This window comes from Cyprinodon tularosa, unplaced genomic scaffold (assembly GCF_016077235.1).
Source record: "Cyprinodon tularosa strain WSP-4 unplaced genomic scaffold, ASM1607723v1 ctg685, whole genome shotgun sequence".
Classification (NCBI taxonomy): Eukaryota; Metazoa; Chordata; class Actinopteri; order Cyprinodontiformes; family Cyprinodontidae; genus Cyprinodon; species Cyprinodon tularosa.
This window is the reverse complement of record NW_024039435.1, coordinates 252210-270229: the sequence shown is the minus strand read 5'-3', so window position 1 is coordinate 270229 and position 18020 is coordinate 252210. Positions and strand designations below refer to the sequence as shown.

At 40.7% G+C, this 18020-nt stretch overlaps 1 protein-coding gene across 2 annotated transcripts in view; it reads left to right on the top strand.

Moving 5' to 3' along the window:
* The window catches only part of recql (RecQ helicase-like), a 42506-nt gene extending 29700 nt beyond the window's left edge, over positions 1–12806 (top strand). Inside the window, exons 14-16 of one of the 2 annotated variants that reach the window (XM_038267804.1) lie at positions 2219–2348; positions 10623–10762; positions 11775–11914. In XM_038267804.1, coding sequence (XP_038123732.1) covers positions 2219–2348; positions 10623–10727 — 235 coding nt within the window. In that variant the 3' untranslated portion in view covers positions 10728–10762; positions 11775–11914. Of the gene's footprint in view, positions 1–2218; positions 2349–10622; positions 10763–11774 lie in introns of both variants that reach the window. The other variant, XM_038267803.1, reaches the window with a different exon arrangement.
* Positions 12807–18020: the final 5214 nt, after the last annotated feature.

The following is an 18020-nucleotide window of genomic DNA, read 5'->3' as shown; positions in this document are numbered from 1 at the left end:
CTCACACTGTGCGACCCGACACTCTGATACGATCCACCTGCTCACACTGCAAGTCCAACAAAACCACACGTCAGGCTGAGAGATGGCGCTGGTCCTTACTTTTCTTGTGGAGTAACTCAGTTGAAACTCAGTTACTTTTTGGGAGAAGTAACTAGTAACTATAACTAATTACTTTTTCAAAGTAACGTGCCGAACACTGGTTACCACCTGTACACGACGCAGGACGAACCATGAGGCGGAAACTCGACTGGATAGAAAAAAATCTCACCCGACTGGAGAATCAGCCCTAACTGGGCAAAAAATCGTACAGTGTATGTCCAGCTTAGCAGTGATTTTCCCGTGTTTAGCTTAGGTTCAGTAAAATTAAATTAAATAAGTCTCATTAGTACATTTTTGTATGTTGGCAGGGAGTGAAGCAACAAAAAATGTCAAATGTTAACACTCTATGATACGCATAATAATGCCAGTTGATAAAAAAAAAACTATTTGGGATGGGTTTTTTGACATAAATAGACCAAGTAAACATAATCAAATGTAATTTTTTCTATTTTATGTTGACGTTGCCATTTGCTAACATTTGACGATATTGGTAAGAGTAAAATAGCAGAGTTAATCACATTAGCACTTAACAATTGATTCAATGGATTTGAGTTTCTTGATGCTGCTGTCTGTACCTTACTGCATTTGGAAACTGATGAAGCCGTTCCTCTCAGATGTGAGGGACACCCAGATATTCCACTTTTTGGGATACTGCAGTCCCTTTTATAAATAATAGTTGCACTTTCACCCGCAGTGAAAGTATATAGTAGTTAATTGAAGGTAATAAAAAATCTCTAACCCAGCCCTAATACTCTGTCGTGTTTTTAAATGGGGATGCTCCCATCCATATTTTCACTCATTGACCACTCATTGACTCAAAGGTAAACACCAAGCATGCTTGTAGCGACAGTGGAGAGGAAACCTCCCTTTTGGTTATAGTCAGAAAGATTATGTTTAATACAGAGCAAAAATGTTTAATACAAGCAAAATGCTAGAAAACTGGAGAGAAAATGGCGCCCCACATGCCTACTGGAGTCCTACCTAGTCTTGAAAAACAGTTTACTGCTGTATAGGATAACCCTTTATAGAATATTTCTCCTCATTAATAGAGGAGAATAAGAATAATCCTAGATTTCTCTTTAATCCAGTTGCCAAACTCACCCAGAGCCATAGCTCTGTTGAACTAACTGTATTAAAAATAAAATCATTAGCACCCCTTTAACTATGATTGGTTTATCTCTAGAAGGGGAGGCAGTATCTGAGGTAGCCATGGAATCTGAACCGGGTTTAGACTGCTTTGATCCAGTTGAACTTTCAGAGTTAGCAAAACTATTGTCTTCATCTAAGCCTTCAACTTGGATGTTAGATCCAGTTCCAACCAGGTTATTTAAGGAGGTATTCCCTTTGATCTCCTTCTCCGTTTTAGATGTGATTAATCTATCTCTGTTACAGGGATATGTATGAAAGCCTTTTACCGTGTCTGTAATTATTTATTATAGACTTCTATCCAATCTTCCTTTCTTATCTAAAATTCTTGAGAAAGTAGTTGCCAAGCAAGTGTGCGATCACTTCCACCATAATGAACTTTTTGAAGAGTTTCAGTCTGGCTTTAGAGCTAGCAGTTAACTGTGACCATCTGGATGCTCTCTCTTTCACTGACCCTGGTTCTTAATTTAGTTTTTCTCTCCAGTGTCACTATATGCATGTTTGGAGTTAGGAATTGCTGATGAGTCAATAACAAAATGCAAACTGAAACCGTAACCACACGCTCATCCAGGAGGAGCGTGTCTTGCAAGTCAATGACTGGATGCAATGAACTGGTTTTCCTTGACAGAAACTTTTTACCAGTCTGATAGTATTGTCCTTTAAAGAGCCTTGAGCTGATGTGTTGCGCTTGGTGCCATATAAATAAATTGAATTGAGCTGAATTCAACTGGAAATGTTTTGGTTTAGTTTATGGGAATCACTGAAATGCTAAAATTGTCTTAGTCTTAAACCAGTTCAACCAAAATTGTACCAGTTGAACTCTTTTTTCCCCTCTTTGAACCATACATGAGCGGCTTATATTTCTTGTTTTCTACCTTAATGTGCCCTTATATCATTCAGCTGTCCAGTAGGAAAAAATGCTTCTGACTATAACTAAACGTTCAGCTTTGTTTGGTTTCTGTGTTGAATTTAGAGAGGATTACAGCTTCACTCCATACACCACTTACTTCTATGTGAAGCTCGGTCGCAAAGCTCCTCTGCTGAAGAAGGAGACTCACTCAGTCAGCATGAACATGAAGACAGCAGGAGACCGACCCTCTGTGGTGAGTCTTCTAACTTCTAACAGGATCGAATTTAGCATTATAGGAGTTTCAGAACAAGGTCTTTCAGGTCAGCTGCTTACCTCTCAAGTATAAAGTATTTAAAATACTCTCACTGTCTCCTCAGGTCTTAATGCTGAATATTTTGTGGGGTCTCCACAGCCACCAGATTTGCAGCTGGTGGCATAACTTCATGTTTAGTTCAGTAGAAACGAATAAAGAATATGGCGAGTCTTGTTCCTAAAATCGATTTCTGTTAAAAAGTGAAATCCTTTTTCTAGACATTAGATGGAAATCAATGAAGCCTATGAAAATATTATCTGCTGCAGATAAGACATTAATATTATCCCTGTACTGATATTTTATTGTGTTATTTTTAAAAACCCACAAAATATGTAAAAAATTCTATATAACTCAGAGAGCGCAGACCTCTGAGTAAACAGTAAACAGACCAAGCAGATTTAGTCTCATATTATTGATGTGTTTTAGCTACACCTATAGCTAAAAGTCGTACGTCTGGATCGGGGCTTTTGGAGTCCAATGCTGAAGCTGTCAGTAGTCACTGCTGGTTTAGGGGGGATCTTTAGGTTACTTTCATAACCCCTGTTCTCTGAGTAGCATGAGTGAGTGTCTCACATTGGAAACGCCCTCAGGGTGACGTCATCAGAAGGTCCTTTTACCTTACGCCAACCAGGATTGGCTGGAAAATAAGCCTGTTTGTGTCAGGGAGGGCAGGGTCCCTCCCCCTATATATAGGGCTGACACTGCACTGACAGTTGTTCAAAAAACGATCACCCCTTCCTCGCAACTTTAGAGCAAGGAGCCCATAAGCTCATAGAGCCAGTCTTTCAGGGTGGGGATGAAAAATCTGTCCTTGTTCCTGAGAGCTTCCGCGGCTCCTGCCAGAGGAGCTGTGTTATCTCTGCTAACCAATGTTTCACTGGCCGATTGGGTTCAACAAGGATCATTGTCAGACCCTCTGCTCGTACCCTGGCTAGTGCAGGTGAATGGAGAGGTATTGGGGGGGAGCAAAAAGCAGAATGATTGATTCTGATCATCCAGGGAGAAGAACAGGGGACACTACAGGTGCTGGTCATAAAATTAGAATATCATGAAAAAGTAGATTGATTTCAGTAATTCCATTTAAAAAGTGAAACTTGTATATTATATTCATACATTACATACAAACTCATATATTTCAGATGTTTATTTTGTTTAATTTTGATGATTACAAATGACAACAAATGAAAATCTCAAATTCATCATATCAGAAAATTAGAATATTGTGAAAAGGTTCAAAATTGATGGCCCCTGGTGCCACACTCTAATCAGCTAATTAACTCAAACCACCTGCAAAAGCCTTTAAATGGTCTTTCAGTCTAGTTCTATAGGCTACACAATCATGGGGAAGACTGCTGACTTGACAGTTGTCCAAAAGACGACCATCGACACCTTGCACAAGGAGGGCAAGACACAAAAGGTCATCGCTAAAGAGGCTGGCTGTTCACAGAGCTCAGTGTCCAAGCACATTAATAGAGAGGCGAAGGGAAGGAAAAGATGTGGTCGAAAAAAGTGTACAAGCAAGAGAGATAACCGCACCCTGGAGAGGATTGTGAAACAAAACCCATTCAAAAATGTGGGGGAGATTCACAAAGAGTGGACTGCAGCTGGAGTGAGTGCTTCAAGAACCACCACACACAGACGTATGAAAGACATGGGTTTCTGCTGTCGCATTCCTTGTGTCAAGCCACTCTTGAACCACAGACAGCGTCAGAAGCGTCTTGCCTGGGCTAAAGAGAAACAGGACTGGACTGCTGGTGAGTGGTCCAAAGTCATGTTCTCTGATGAAAGTAAATTTTGTATTTCCTTTGGAAATCAAGGTACCAGAGTCTGGAGGAAAAGAAGAGAGGCACTTCATCCACGTTGCTTGAAGTCCAGTGTAAAGTTTCCACAGTCAGTGATGGTTTGGGGTGCCATGTCATCTGCTAGTGTTGGTCCATTGCGTTTTCTGAGGTCCAGGGTCAACGCAGCCACATACCAGGAAGTTTTAGAGCACTTCATGCTTCCTGCAGCTGACCAACTTTTTGGAGATGCAGATTTCATTTTCCAACAGGACTTGGCACCTGCACACAGTGCCAAAGCTACCAGTACCTGGTTGAAGGACCATGGTATCCCTGTTCTTAATTGGCCAGCAAACTCTCCTGACCTTAACCCCATAGAAAATCTATGGGGTATTGTGAAGAAGAAGATGCAATACACCAGACCCAACAATTCAGAAGAGCTAAAAGCCACTATTAGAGCAACCTGGGCTATCATAACACCTGAGCAGTGCCACAGACTGATCGACTCCATGCCACGCCGCATTGCTGCAGTAATACAGGCCAAAGGAGGCCCAACTAAATACTGAGTGCTGTACATGCTCATACTTTTCATGTTCATACTTTTCAGTTGGCCAACATTTCTATAAATCCTTTGTTTTTATTGGTCTTCAGTAATATTCTAATTTTCTGATATGATGAATTTGAGATTTTCATTTGTTGTCATTTGTAATCATCAAAATTAAACAAAATAAACATCTGAAATATATGAGTTTGTATGTAATGTATGAATATAATATACAAGTTTCACTTTTTAAATGGAATTACTGAAATCAATCTACTTTTTCATGATATTCTAATTTTATGACCAGCACCTGTAATTGTTCTCTTGAGAAGCGAAAAGGTCCATGGATGGCTGACCAAACAGCTATCAGACCATCCTTGCCACTATGTTTACATGGGAGTCCCCCAGGAGGGGACTGCTCCACAGTTCAACACTCCCTGGACAACGGAGGCCCTCAAAGACTGAAAATGTCTTGGTTTGTGAGCCAGTGTGTGGAGCCTCAGTGATCTCAGACAACCCGCCCCCCACCCCCCCGCCTGTTGATATAAGCCACCACTGTTGTGTTGCCTTTTCTGATTAGCACATGGTGAGCTCTCAGAATGTGGAGAAAATGCTTTAACACTACCTGAACAGCCTTTAGCTCCAAGTAATTCATGTGCTCGGACTGCATTTTTGGTCCCTAGGTTCCATTCACCATTTGCTGTTTGCATATACTCCCCCAGCCTGACAGAGAGGCATCTGTTGTGACAACCTTTCTGTTCTGCACGACTCCCATTGGGATACCCTGTGTCAGTATATGTTTGTTCCGCCATGGACGCAGTGCTGCTGTGCAGGCAGCAGTTAGTCTCAGCAGGTGATGAGGAGTATGTGGCTTTAACCTCTAAGAGGCTACACATCGTTGGATTCCTTTCATGTGGAGACGTCCCAGATGGATTAACACAAAGGCTCAGGCCATCAGTCCCAACAGCCTTCTGCAGAGTCTGAATGATAACAGGTTCCCTCTTTGAAAAATGGACAAGCAGTTGACCATTGCTTTCACTCTGTCCTCCGTAATTCTTACTTTGTCATAGATTGAGTCCAGAGAGACCTATAAAAGATATTCTCTGAGAGGGAAACGGGGAACTCTTTTCCAGGTTTATTTTGAAGCCCAGATCCATAGAGTGCTGTGTAGCTGTGTGATGTGTGGCTTCCTGTTGGGAGGACGATGCGTGCAGATCATCTATATACTTTGCTACATGTGGCCCTCCCCTGAGCTTTTTTCTTAGATGCTTGTTCAGCGCTCTGAGGTCTAGAATTGCACGCATCCATTGACCGGCTTTCTTTGGCAAAAGGAATTAACATGAAACCCTTGCTGTTGTGTTCTGGTTGAATCAGCTGTATCGCTCTCTTTTTTCCAACAACGAGGAAATTTCGTCCTGCAGGAAGAGAGTGACTTGTCCTTCTGCATGTGACTGATTATTTTTCTCTGAAGCTTGGGGGAACTGCAGTGAACTACAGTCTGTGTCCCCTCCTGAGAGTTCTGTAAACCCACTCTGAGTCTGTGCATTTCGACCAAAGGTGGATTTTCACTATCAGCTGGCTGGTTGTTAAGTCTGACAGCGAATTGACAGCGGATTTTGTTTTTCAACATTTTTGACTGCGCCTTTGGTTCTCGACCTGGATGCGACTGCCTGGAAGCATTTATTTCTTCTGAACAAAAAGAAGTGCTTGTGACACATGATCAGGGTTAGCTCTGGATATCCCCGCATTGAGCAGTCTTTCAACTTTTTGGCATGTTGAGAAGGCTGGAACATCCTTTTGACCACACACTGTGTTTGGTGAACTCTCTGAACAGATTCAGGATCGGAACAATGGAGGAGAGCAATCCCAGCTCGCTCCCTCCACCCCAGGAAGGTGTTAGGCCAGTTGCTTCCTCCTCCTCACCACCACTTCCTTTGGGCTCACCTCTACTTTTGCAGAGGATTTAACAGTCTCCATTTTTTTTTCAGTGAGATTTGCTGTGAGGCTTCATGAAAATTAGCTTGTTACAGCTAAGCTATCCATGTGTTGGGGACAGCGTTTCGGCCACCTGGGGTGTAGCTTGGGAGTATTGCTACTCTGTGTCGACCAACGTACAACAAGTGCCCAGTGACCGAGCTTGCGCGCGCATCTATGGATAGTTAAGGTAGACTCCAAGAAAGACGGTATCAGTCGTGTGTCATCAGGGTGAACAGCAGGGGCTCAGGACGCAGTCCTGAGGGGAGCCTGTGCTTAGACTGATGACATCAGAGGTGTTCTGTCTGACCCAGACTGACTGAGGTCTGTTGGTGAGGAAGTCTAGCAGCCAATAGCAGAGGGGTGTATTGAATCCCAGCTGTTCCAGTTTGCCCATCAGATGCTGTGGGATGATGGTGTTAAAAGCTGAACTGAAGTCCGGGAACAGCATCCGCATGTGGGTGTTCTTCTCCTCCAGGTGTGCCATCCTCAGGTGGATATAGGGGGATAGACCCTGCCCTCTCTGACACTGACAGGCTTATTTTCCCGCCAATCATGGCTGGCGTAATGTAAAAGGATAATCTCATGAGGTCCTCTGAAGGCATTCCCAATGTGAGACACGAAACTAATGCTATGAAAGAGAACTGCTTGTTTCATCCATCAATCAAACAATGTTAAAGAATCCTTTAAAATAAATCCTGCATCCGATTATGATCTAGATCATCACCAAAGTTTAATGGATTGTTGACCAACAATAAAAAAGATTTGAGGCTCTACAGAGATGTATCAACAGAAAAACCGCTGGTTTGACTGGAGTCAGAAGCGTAGTTTAGAGTCTGTATTGATTTAAATGTTTGAATCCCACTTCCATCTTTGATCTGTTTTATGTGAGATCTAACTAGTTTCTTCTTTCACTTTCTATGTGTCTAGTTTGCCATTAGAAATAGTTTCTTCACATTTAACAAAACAAAATATAAACAGGTGAGAATTGTTTTTTTTTTCTTTTGAAATATGCCTTCTCGTAGTGTTAACCCTGCTTCTCATTACGTTTCGTTCACCATCTAGCAAAAGAAATTTGATAATCTCATAAACGTTTCATAAACGTCTTTAATTAATTATATAGCTTAGTTTGGGCACTTCTTGACTGCTAGTAAGAGAGCAAATAAGTCATTCACATTTATTAATTGTATAACGATAATCTCCAATCCTGCAACATATCATCTGATCCCAGTAATAACCAGTTATGAGTTTTAGTTCATGCATTCCTCCAAAGGTTTTGACACACTGATACTATTATCCCATTTTTTGCACACACCAAAAAATGCAAACATTCAGTTTGACATTAATGAATGAAAAACAGTACAAATTTTTTTTCAGGTATTTAAATGTAACGCATATGGCCATTTTTGTTTTTGGGTAATTTTCAATAATTAGGAATGTCATAAACGGGACAGATGGACCCAGTATTTGAGGTGAGAAAGGCAGTGGGACATTTCAAAGCAAACAGAAACATAAGCACAATAAGAACAAACAGGAAACAAACAGAAAACAATGATCTGGCCCCAATAGCTGGGCTGAGCCATATATATAAAGCAGAAAGACCAGGTAAATGAGATGAGTGGTGATTAGGAACCAGATTATCCAACCTTTGAATATTCTGTTGCTGTCAGAGTAGCAGAACATGCAGGTGGGCTGTCGCACTGGGCCAGACATTCAGGAATTTACAGCTGCTGTTTGTACCACCTGGAAGTGAATATAAAAAATTTTTTTAGATCATAAAAACTTCAAGAGCCAAAATATCATATCGAGTATGTTGGCTGTTTTGACAGTTTAACTTAATGTAGGTATCAATTGAATTATCAGACCTGAGAGACCCATGGTGGGTGGATCATCGATTTGGATCTCATTCTATTAACTTTTTTTTAAATTTCTTGAAATGGGAGATGATTGCTGGGTGTTTACTTCCACCATTGGTTGCTACCAGGCCAGCTGACATTGGCTGTTGTGCAAATGGAAAAACAACAGGTGGAAATGATCAGTAATTAGCTAGACACATTCAAAAAAGGATGGATCTGCAGGTAGGGACCACAAACTACTTCTCAGTACCTATGCTGTCTGGCTTACGTTTTGGTCACTTTTGAATGTTGGTGGTGCTTTCACATTCATGGTAGCATGAGACAGACTCTACAACCCGCACAAGTGCCTCAGGTAGTGCAGCTCATCCATGATGGCAGATCAAGGTGAAAGTTTGCTGTGTCTGTCAGTGTAGTGTCTAGAGGCTGGACGTGCTAACGGTAGACAGGCCAGTACAGCAGGATACGTGGAGGACGCATAGGAGTGCGACAACCCAGCAGCCAGACCGCTACCTTTGCCTTTGGGCAAGGAGGAACAGGAGGAGCACTGCCAGAGCCCTGCAGAATGACCTCCAGCAGCCAACACATGTACATACGTCTGCACAAACATTTAGAAACCGACTCCATGAGGATGGTGTGAGGCCCGATGTCTACAGATGGGGTTGTGCTCACAGGCCAACACCAATGTTGGAAGCTGGGCATTTCCCAAAGAACATTAGGATTGGCATAGCACTTGACAGAGTCTGGAGAAACCATGGAGGGTAATCTGCTGTCTGCAACATCCTTCTGCATGACAGGTTTGGGAATGAGTCAGTAATGGTGTGGGGTGTAATATCTTTGGAGGGCAGCACAGCCCTCCATGTGGTTGCCAGAGGTGACATGACTTCCATTAGGTCTGAGATCCTCAGACCCCTTGTGAGACCGTATGCTGGTGTGGTTGGCTATGGGTCTTGCTCCTTATGTAGGACAAAGCTAGACCTCATGTGGCTGGAGTGTGTCAGCAGTGGACTGAGTTGGCAGATGCTTAAGTGCAGATCAGTGAGGAGATTCCTCAGGAGACCATCCTCCACCTCATCGGTAGGATTCACAGGCATTGTCGGAAGGTAATACAGGCGCATGGAGGACTTGGAGGAGCTATATGTAATCCTGTGCTCTTCACACTCAGCTGTGAACCACCCTAGTGCATGGTGTAGGTCTTGGCAGGAGGGAGCCAGCAGAACTGCTCCAGACGACCTTTGAATGTGGTGACGTCATCAGTACGCTTCTGTCCCAATTGACCCGGATTTATTCTGCATGCTCCCGTTCTCCCAGAGTCCAGACTTTTCTGGGTCCTTCTCAAGAACATACTTGTGGAGGACACGAGTCCGTACTCGCGTTCTTGTGAATTGAGAAACGACTTACGAGAAGCTCTCCCAGAGATGGAAGTTGGAAGCGTCCCATCTCCTATTTCAGCAGAATTCTGATTCAATATATAACTCACAGGTTAAAAATTAATCTGTTATTTTCATCACTAGTGTTGTCGATTATTGTTCTGAGTAAAATCCCCTTATCAGGTCTTTTTAAATATTCCACACTACAAAATAAGTAATAAAAAAGTATGATGATTCATGTTGATGTCATATCCTGTCAGTGTTATGATTTATCAATATTTAAAGCTACAATATATCGGAAATATCATAGGAGAAATTAAAGAGTTGCTTTTGGTCCATTCCTAGTAGAAATAATGATTTGTTGAATGTGTACAGAAGAATGTTTGGGTCATGTTTGACTATAAATTGGTTCTGCAACACAGACTATATAAGAAAAATATCTGGAACGTTCTCTGTTCTTTGGGAATCCCTGGATTAAATGGATTAAGATCTAATAGAGGAGAAACCAGATATTAACATAAATTATTTTCCTAATTAACTTCTTTCAGGTCATCAGGGTCATGTTCTTTATGCTTCTGTATGAACATTGAATGTAAGAATGTTGTCATGGTCCCATGTCCCAGACTGTAGTGCTCCATTGGTTCTCCCTCCCTAGATTTGGACTGTCAGAGATAAAGACTGTTGTTAATGACTTGCAGGTAAAAGCTGAAACTGGCAAGGGAAAATCCAAAGAGGGAAAGAGATCAGTTCAAAGCTCCGGAGACTCCCATGTGGCCAAGAAAGTCAAGACAGAGCTTTCCTAGCCCCCCTCACCCAGCTCAGAAGACAAGTCTACAAAGTACAGTCCACCATTTTTTACTCTGTTCACCTCTGCTTCTGCTGACAACCCCTAATGTTTTGGGTGATGTTTTAAACTGTATGAAGGTTTGGTATTAAGGTTCTTCTTGATTCATGGTCACAAGTTTCCTGAAGTTTAAGTTGATAAATGTTACATCAGGTGATCATTGTCTCCAACATCGAATCATAAAACCATGCCATATTTTCTGCCTGCGTCTGCCTGGCTGTGTGTTTCCTGGACGGGGCCGCCTTTTACAGCTGCCTTTTTTATTACTGCTTCTGTCTCCTTGAACCCCAGTCGGCCTCAGCAGATGGCCGCTCACACTGAGCCTGGTTCTGCTGGAGGTTTCTTCCTGTTCAAAGGGAGTTTTTCTCTCCACTGTTGCTACAAGCATGCTTAGTGTGAGGGATTGCTGAAGAGTCAATGAATCAATGCAATCACCTGATTTTCCTTAGATAGAATCAATCTGATTGGATGATCAGGTGAACTGTAAAGTGCCTTGAGATGAAATGTGTTGTGAATTAGCGTTTTATATATATATATATATATATATATATATATATATATATATATATATATATATATATATATATATATATATATATATATATATGAACTGAATTGAATTGAAAATTGTATATTTTCAGGGGGTGGTCAAATTAGCAATACCAGGGACAATCTACCTAATATAGAAGAACTACTTTGATCCATGTGTTCTGACATCCGACTGTCAGATCCAGCATTATTTTTGCATCATTTTAGCCACAGCAGTCATTCCTTTATGATCCTATGTGACTAAAGTTAAGCCTAGATGCGATTTCCCTGCGGCTTCTGATCCCACTGCATCATGCTTCATCTGTCACTAACCATTACAATATAACCCTGTCAGTATGCATTCACTGGCAACACTTCCCTTACTGCTATAGAAATCTCTAAAGGAAACTGGCATGCTTTATTTTCTACAGCTATGCTCCTTTACTTGTTCATTTTTTATTGTATTTTATTGTTACAGAACACATCAGCTGTTGGAGTCTGTGAGGAGGTGCTCCGTGTGGGCCTTGATCCCCCGGCCATTAAGAACAGATGTCCCGCACAAACAAAACAGAAACTAACAAAGGAACAAAGGAAACAACACCTGAAACCAACCAGATTACCAGAGGGAGGAGAAACCCCGTTAAATCAGGTAGAAGGAGAGGAGAGGAGGCCATTAATGTCCCAACATGTTGCTCATGTAGAAATTACTAGAGTGCAAAACAGTGATGCGAGTCCTGGACCGAAGCTGAATCAATTGAAATCTTTTTCCAAGCAGAGCTCAGATTGCTCTTTAAGGGCGAGGAGAAAACATTGTAACATCAGAGCCGCTGGCCGGAGTTTTCCCAGAGGCAGTCCTGTCCTCACCGTGTCCAGCTCTCCTTCTCAGGGTTCGCTCATTTCTGAAACAGCAGCAGAGGAACTCTGTGATCTCAGGAAATACTACAGCAATCAGCTTAAGAGAATTAACTACATTTCCCATGAGCACCTAGGGCCGCCTCCTGACCCAGGGGTCCTTACATGCATCATGGAGCCTCTGAGGAGTCTGCGTCTGTCACAGAGGGGGACCTTTGCCCAGACGGCCCGCAGTTTGTGGACACGTGTCAGTGGCAGGAGAAAACGGGTCCATCACTGATGTTTTCTGGTTCCACTTCATTGGTACTTTGTGTTTACTAAGAAAAAACGCTCCATGGTCGGTTCTACAGTAGATTTTTCCCAAGAAGCAGATTTATGAAAATCATTTTAGTTTATTGGTTAAGATGCTTTTCCTCCACATCAGAGAAGATTTTAGAATGTTTCACTTTGTGCTTCTTCATCATGTTGACCACATCCCGATCCGTTCCCCTGGAAAGAAGCTGGTGTTATGACTGCGCTGAACAGTCTAAATCAACAGTCTAAATAGTTTTTTTTGTTTCGTTTGTTTCCAGTTTGAGGTCTTTCTTTGTGTTCATCATCATCATCCAGTCATGTTTCATGTTTTTTTTTCATCGATGCAATAAAGGATGAAAGGTAACTGTCTTCTATTTACTTCTTTAGAAAGTTGAAAATTTTTTATAGATAAAAATTTGAGTTTAAGGGATAAATTACCATTGAGGCCATATTTTCCTTCCTTCCACTGAAGAGGAAATATACGGAAGCTTATTGCATTCACCAAAGAAAAAAATCAGACGGCTTATCTCATAATTACGAGATCAGTATCTCAAAATTATGAGATCTCATAATTACAAGAAAACCTTTCATATTTAGGAGATCATTCATTGCTGAGCTACGCTACATGAACTGTGATCAATGAGTTGTTTTTTGGATTTAATATGCTTTTATTTCCTTTCAGGTAGGCATCACTGGGAAATGCTGAGTTTCCTCAATGTGGTTGAAATTACTTTTAGTTTGTCAGCATTGCACAGTAAGTCCTTAGGATTGTTTAGCGAAAAAAGTCCACTCTGACTTGCTGGAAGACACACTGTTCCTGCAGGACCAATTAAACCAGCTCTGGATGCTTTATGGTTATAAGTTAATGCATCTGAAATGCATTCCAGCTGGCTTGGTGGTGTCCCATAGAACTGTCCATTAGTACCTTCTCAAAATCCTAGATCCTCAAGGAGTACAGCTGAGACTTCAGAATCATTTAAAGTGACATCTCTGCAGAAATCCAGGTACCAACTTCATGCAGTATGCTGTTTCATATGACAAACTGAAACCAAACCAAATCTGTATTAATGGAGCTATTGATTTTTGTGTATGGTCATATGACTGCGTGCTTACTCCACAAGTAGTAAAAATCCCAGGATTATAGCTGGATACTTCACTGATGAAGAGAAAAATGCGAGCGGAGCTCCAACGCGCATCAGGTCAGACCTGGGTACAGAGAACTGTTCAGTAGAACAGATGCAGATATTCATAACTCATCATGAAGACCAGTTTTCTGAGAAATGTTTGTATTTCTATATTCTATACATCTTTATACAGTTGTTCAATTCAATTCAGTTTATTTATATAGCGCCAAATTCATAACACATGTCATCTCAAGGCACTTTACAATTCAACCAGATCATACAGTCAAATTGATACAAAGTTTTCTATCTAAGGAAAACCAGTTGAATGCATTGACTCATTGACTCAAATACAATCCCTCACACTAAGCATGCTTGTAGCGACAGTGGACAGGAAAAACTAACCTCCAGCAGAACCAGGCTCAGTGTGAGCGGCCATCTGCTGAGGCCGACTGGGGTTCAAGGAGACAGAAGCAGAGATACAAAAAGCAGCTGTAGAAGGCCCCGTCCAGGAAACACACAGCCAGGCAGACGAGCTCCAAGGCAGCTCCCATGCCAGAGGATGAAGAGAGCACATCCACTCAGTCATGGTCAGAGAAACAGGACCACACTGGAAAACAGGCCGATCTCCAACATCTATAAACAAGGGTGTTGATGGAAGCAGCACAGCTGATATTTCTTTCCAGGATGGAGTCACAGCCAAACAGGAACAGATGAGGCAAAGCTACTCTGAGGAAAAGCAGAGAGAGAGCAGAATGTTAGAGATTGAACTAACAGATTCTGCAGAATAGGAGAACAGAGAGAGTGAAGCAGAATGATGAAATGGGGGTCCCTATGTCCTCCAGCAGTCTAAGCCTAAGTTGTTGTGATTTTATGTTAAATTCTATTTCCTGGTTGGAACCTTTATTCCACTCTGGATTCTTGTTAATGTAGTCTTTCTTCACTTTACAATGAAAAATAAATAAACAAACAGTTTTGAAAACTTCGGTTTTAATTTTTTTCCTGCTTAGTGTGTCAACTTTCACAGTTGCTAAGCAACAGAGTTTACAGCGGTAAACCCGCCGAAGGGTAGACCGGTTCGAATTCACAGCCAAAACACTTCCGGTCTCCTATTTTCAGGTTTTGGAACAGAGCCACTGCCTAGTTACATCTGTTCTTTCTGGCCAGTACAGCATGTAAGTTGATGTGAAGGGTGTGTTTCGTTTATGTACATATAGTACTATGTTTCATGTTGTGTTTGGAGGTTTATTGCAAGAAAGGTCACGAGAAGAGAAGTTTAAAAAACGCTAGCATACGCGCTAACTAGCCGTTAGCATACTCGCTAACTAACCGATAGCGATGCCGCTAGCTAGCGGCTAATGTTAACATGTTGCTTGTGTCATTATGCGTTTCTGTGCATATTCAGGGAATGTGTTGAGTTTATTATTTAGGAGAATTGTGCCTGTTTACACAAAGACTTATGCACATTATTTCTTTGCTGCAGTTTTACCATTCATTCATCCATCCATGCCAGCCAATAAATCCAAAGAAAAGGCTTAAATGATGGTTATCTACCTGCTAAGCTAAGAGTGAGGGCAGGACATGAATGATTTTTTTGTCACTAATGGTCACTAAAATGTTTTTAAGCTCAATATGTCCAGTATTAAAATTCAAAACCTTTATTCACAAATATGCTCTGTTTTTTGCAAGTGGAGCCAGCCAATCCTGTTCGCGTATGCAAATTAGCCATGTGCTTTTCCGTTTCAGAAAGGAGGTTAAGTGAAAACTCTGAGTTTGTTAACCCTGAAATGAGGGAAACTCTGGGTTTTCTGTTTCAGAAAGGGAGGTGGGTTAAACCTGAGAAAGCAGAGTAAGTCAAGCCCGTTTCTGAAAGAGAGGTAACTTATACTCAGAGTCAGTTACCATGGCAATTTACTCTGTGAACCTAACCTGGTCGGGAGCAGGTTTTCTTCAGAAAATCCAGAGTTTATTTTGGTCTCCTCCCCTTTTTTAAAGAGGAAGTGGTGTTTAAACACCTCATTGATTCTTTGGGGACATACAGTATTCATTGCACACATTTCAGTCACGTAGAGCGCATCAAAGGGAATGAAATGGCATGTCCTTTTATGGATGATCCTGTTTGTAAAGCCAGGTAGCTACTCTACTCCCATGATGTGCTCAAGGCTTACCTGCTTGAAATATGTTTTTATATTTCATTTTCAGCTGCTGCCATGTTCTTTTGATGCCTGCAGGATTGCACCTATCCATGAAAACTAAATTAGGTTTAATAAAATACTGTTCTTCCAGTTTCACCTCTGATATTATAACACTTGGGTAAGTTACTCTAAAATATTTCTTAATTACTAACTACAAATTTTATCTTCAACAAGTCCAATTAGATTAAAGTATTAATTACTGTCTCTAGAAAGTATTGGTCTACTTACTAATTTGTTTTACTTACTTATTAATTACTTTCTAAATCCCAAATCAACCTCAACCACTTGAACAATACAAGGAGAGACAAGAAACTGCACTTCTAATGCTTTCAAATAAACAATATTCAATTGCATGAATTAATCTTAAATTGACCAAAGTGTGTAACTAGAGGGAGAAAGTTCAAATCAAAATATACCTTTTAAAATTTGATATTAAATCCACTATTGTTTTATAGTCTTTAATTTAATTACAGTATTTATATGACTTAAGTAACTTAATTCATTACACCCAACACTGTATAAAAGTAATTAAAATGTAAACTTACGCATTGACTCGAGCAGCTATTTTCACCCAAGCTAACTCTCTCTCCTTCGCCGCTGCAGCCTTGTTGCTTTTTTTTTTAAATACATGCTCAAATTCTGCATATGCTTGCATAAGCACATCCAGTTCTGCTGGTGAGAAATATGCACACCTTTTTTTGTCTGACGCTGTTGCCATGGTGACTCGTAATATCTGTGCTCCATTGATAATGGCTTTTTATAGTTGTGGCGCACGCGCTTATCTCAGAGTCAGTCAATTTAGAGTTGATTGAACTAACTCATTTCAGCTGTTCTGAAACCCAAAACTCAGAGTTTCCAATCTCAGGATAAGTCAACTCTGAGTTCAAGTTTTAACTCAGAGTTGGTTGAACTTCCTTATTGAAACAGGCCCCAGGTCTTCACTCCTGTTTGTGGACCTCAACGGACCTCCTCTGGACAAATTCAACCTTTTTCCATTCGTCAGAAACTGGATTAAAGCAGGACATGTGCGTGCATGAAGGAGAGAGACAGACAGACAGTCTTTGTGCATGTGTGTGTTTTCATAGACTGACTGTCTGTTCAGGCTCTTGCCCGCTCCACCAGATTCACAGAAAGCTTCATCCACCAAGCTGTCAGGAAGCTGAGCCCACCTAAAAAAAAAATCACTCTGGACAAACTGTGTCCTGCACTACTATTATTACTATATTTATTTACTGTTATTTTGTACTGTTACTGTTACGAATGTATATCTTACATAATTGGTAATAATATAATTTTTTCTGCTGCCATTACCATCTGCCTTTTTGCACTAGCATAAGTATAGCATATTTTATATTATTGTACATTTTATATTTTATTGTGAAACTGAATGTTTAAATTCTAGTATTAGGAACTGATCTTATCTGTTGTGCCTGTGCACTTTATCCATTTCACTATTGGTGAATGAGAAACGTCCTCTCCAGTCCTTGTATGTCTGGTGAATCTGAAGAATTGACATTAAAGCTGACTTTGACTTTGAAATGTTATAGGCCTACTGCATATTGAGAAAATTTAGATCGGTATTGCGCAACAATTAACTCTCATCTTCCTCCCTGTCAAATGCTGCATGTGCACATTATTCCACCTGGAGAAAAAAAAAGCTTTTCATCATAAAACAGTCAAAGCGTTCATCTTAGAAAGTCTGATGTTCATAACTAGGATATAAAGTAAATTACAAATTGCAGTTTGAAAAATGTGATACCATACCACAGAATTATAACTACAGGATATAAATTCACAATTTCATAATAAATTATTCTAAACTATTACATATGTAATTTTGAGTCATAATGTTTTATTATTATCATTATTATACCTTTATTTTTACAGGCAAGTCATTACAACTTAGGAAAAGGGAAGTAGGGTTAAAATAAATACAATACATTAGTAATACATACCTAAAATACAATTTAAAACACAACAGACAGACAACCTAAAAATTAGTGTCTGTGAACAAGGATAATCTAATTGTTTTATAAGATGAAATTGAAATGAGTTTATCCAGTTTAAGAATATTTTGCAGAGTGCTCCAGTGAAGAGTGGCAGCAGATTGAAAAGAAGCAAGAGCAAAAGCAGTTTTGGTTTTGGGTATAAGTTATAGTAGATGAAGTGAGGTGGGGGGTGTTGGAAGTGACAGGCTTTGACCGCAGCAGGTGACCTAAATAAGGTTGTGAGCGGCTGAGAAGGGTCTTGTAAACAAAGATC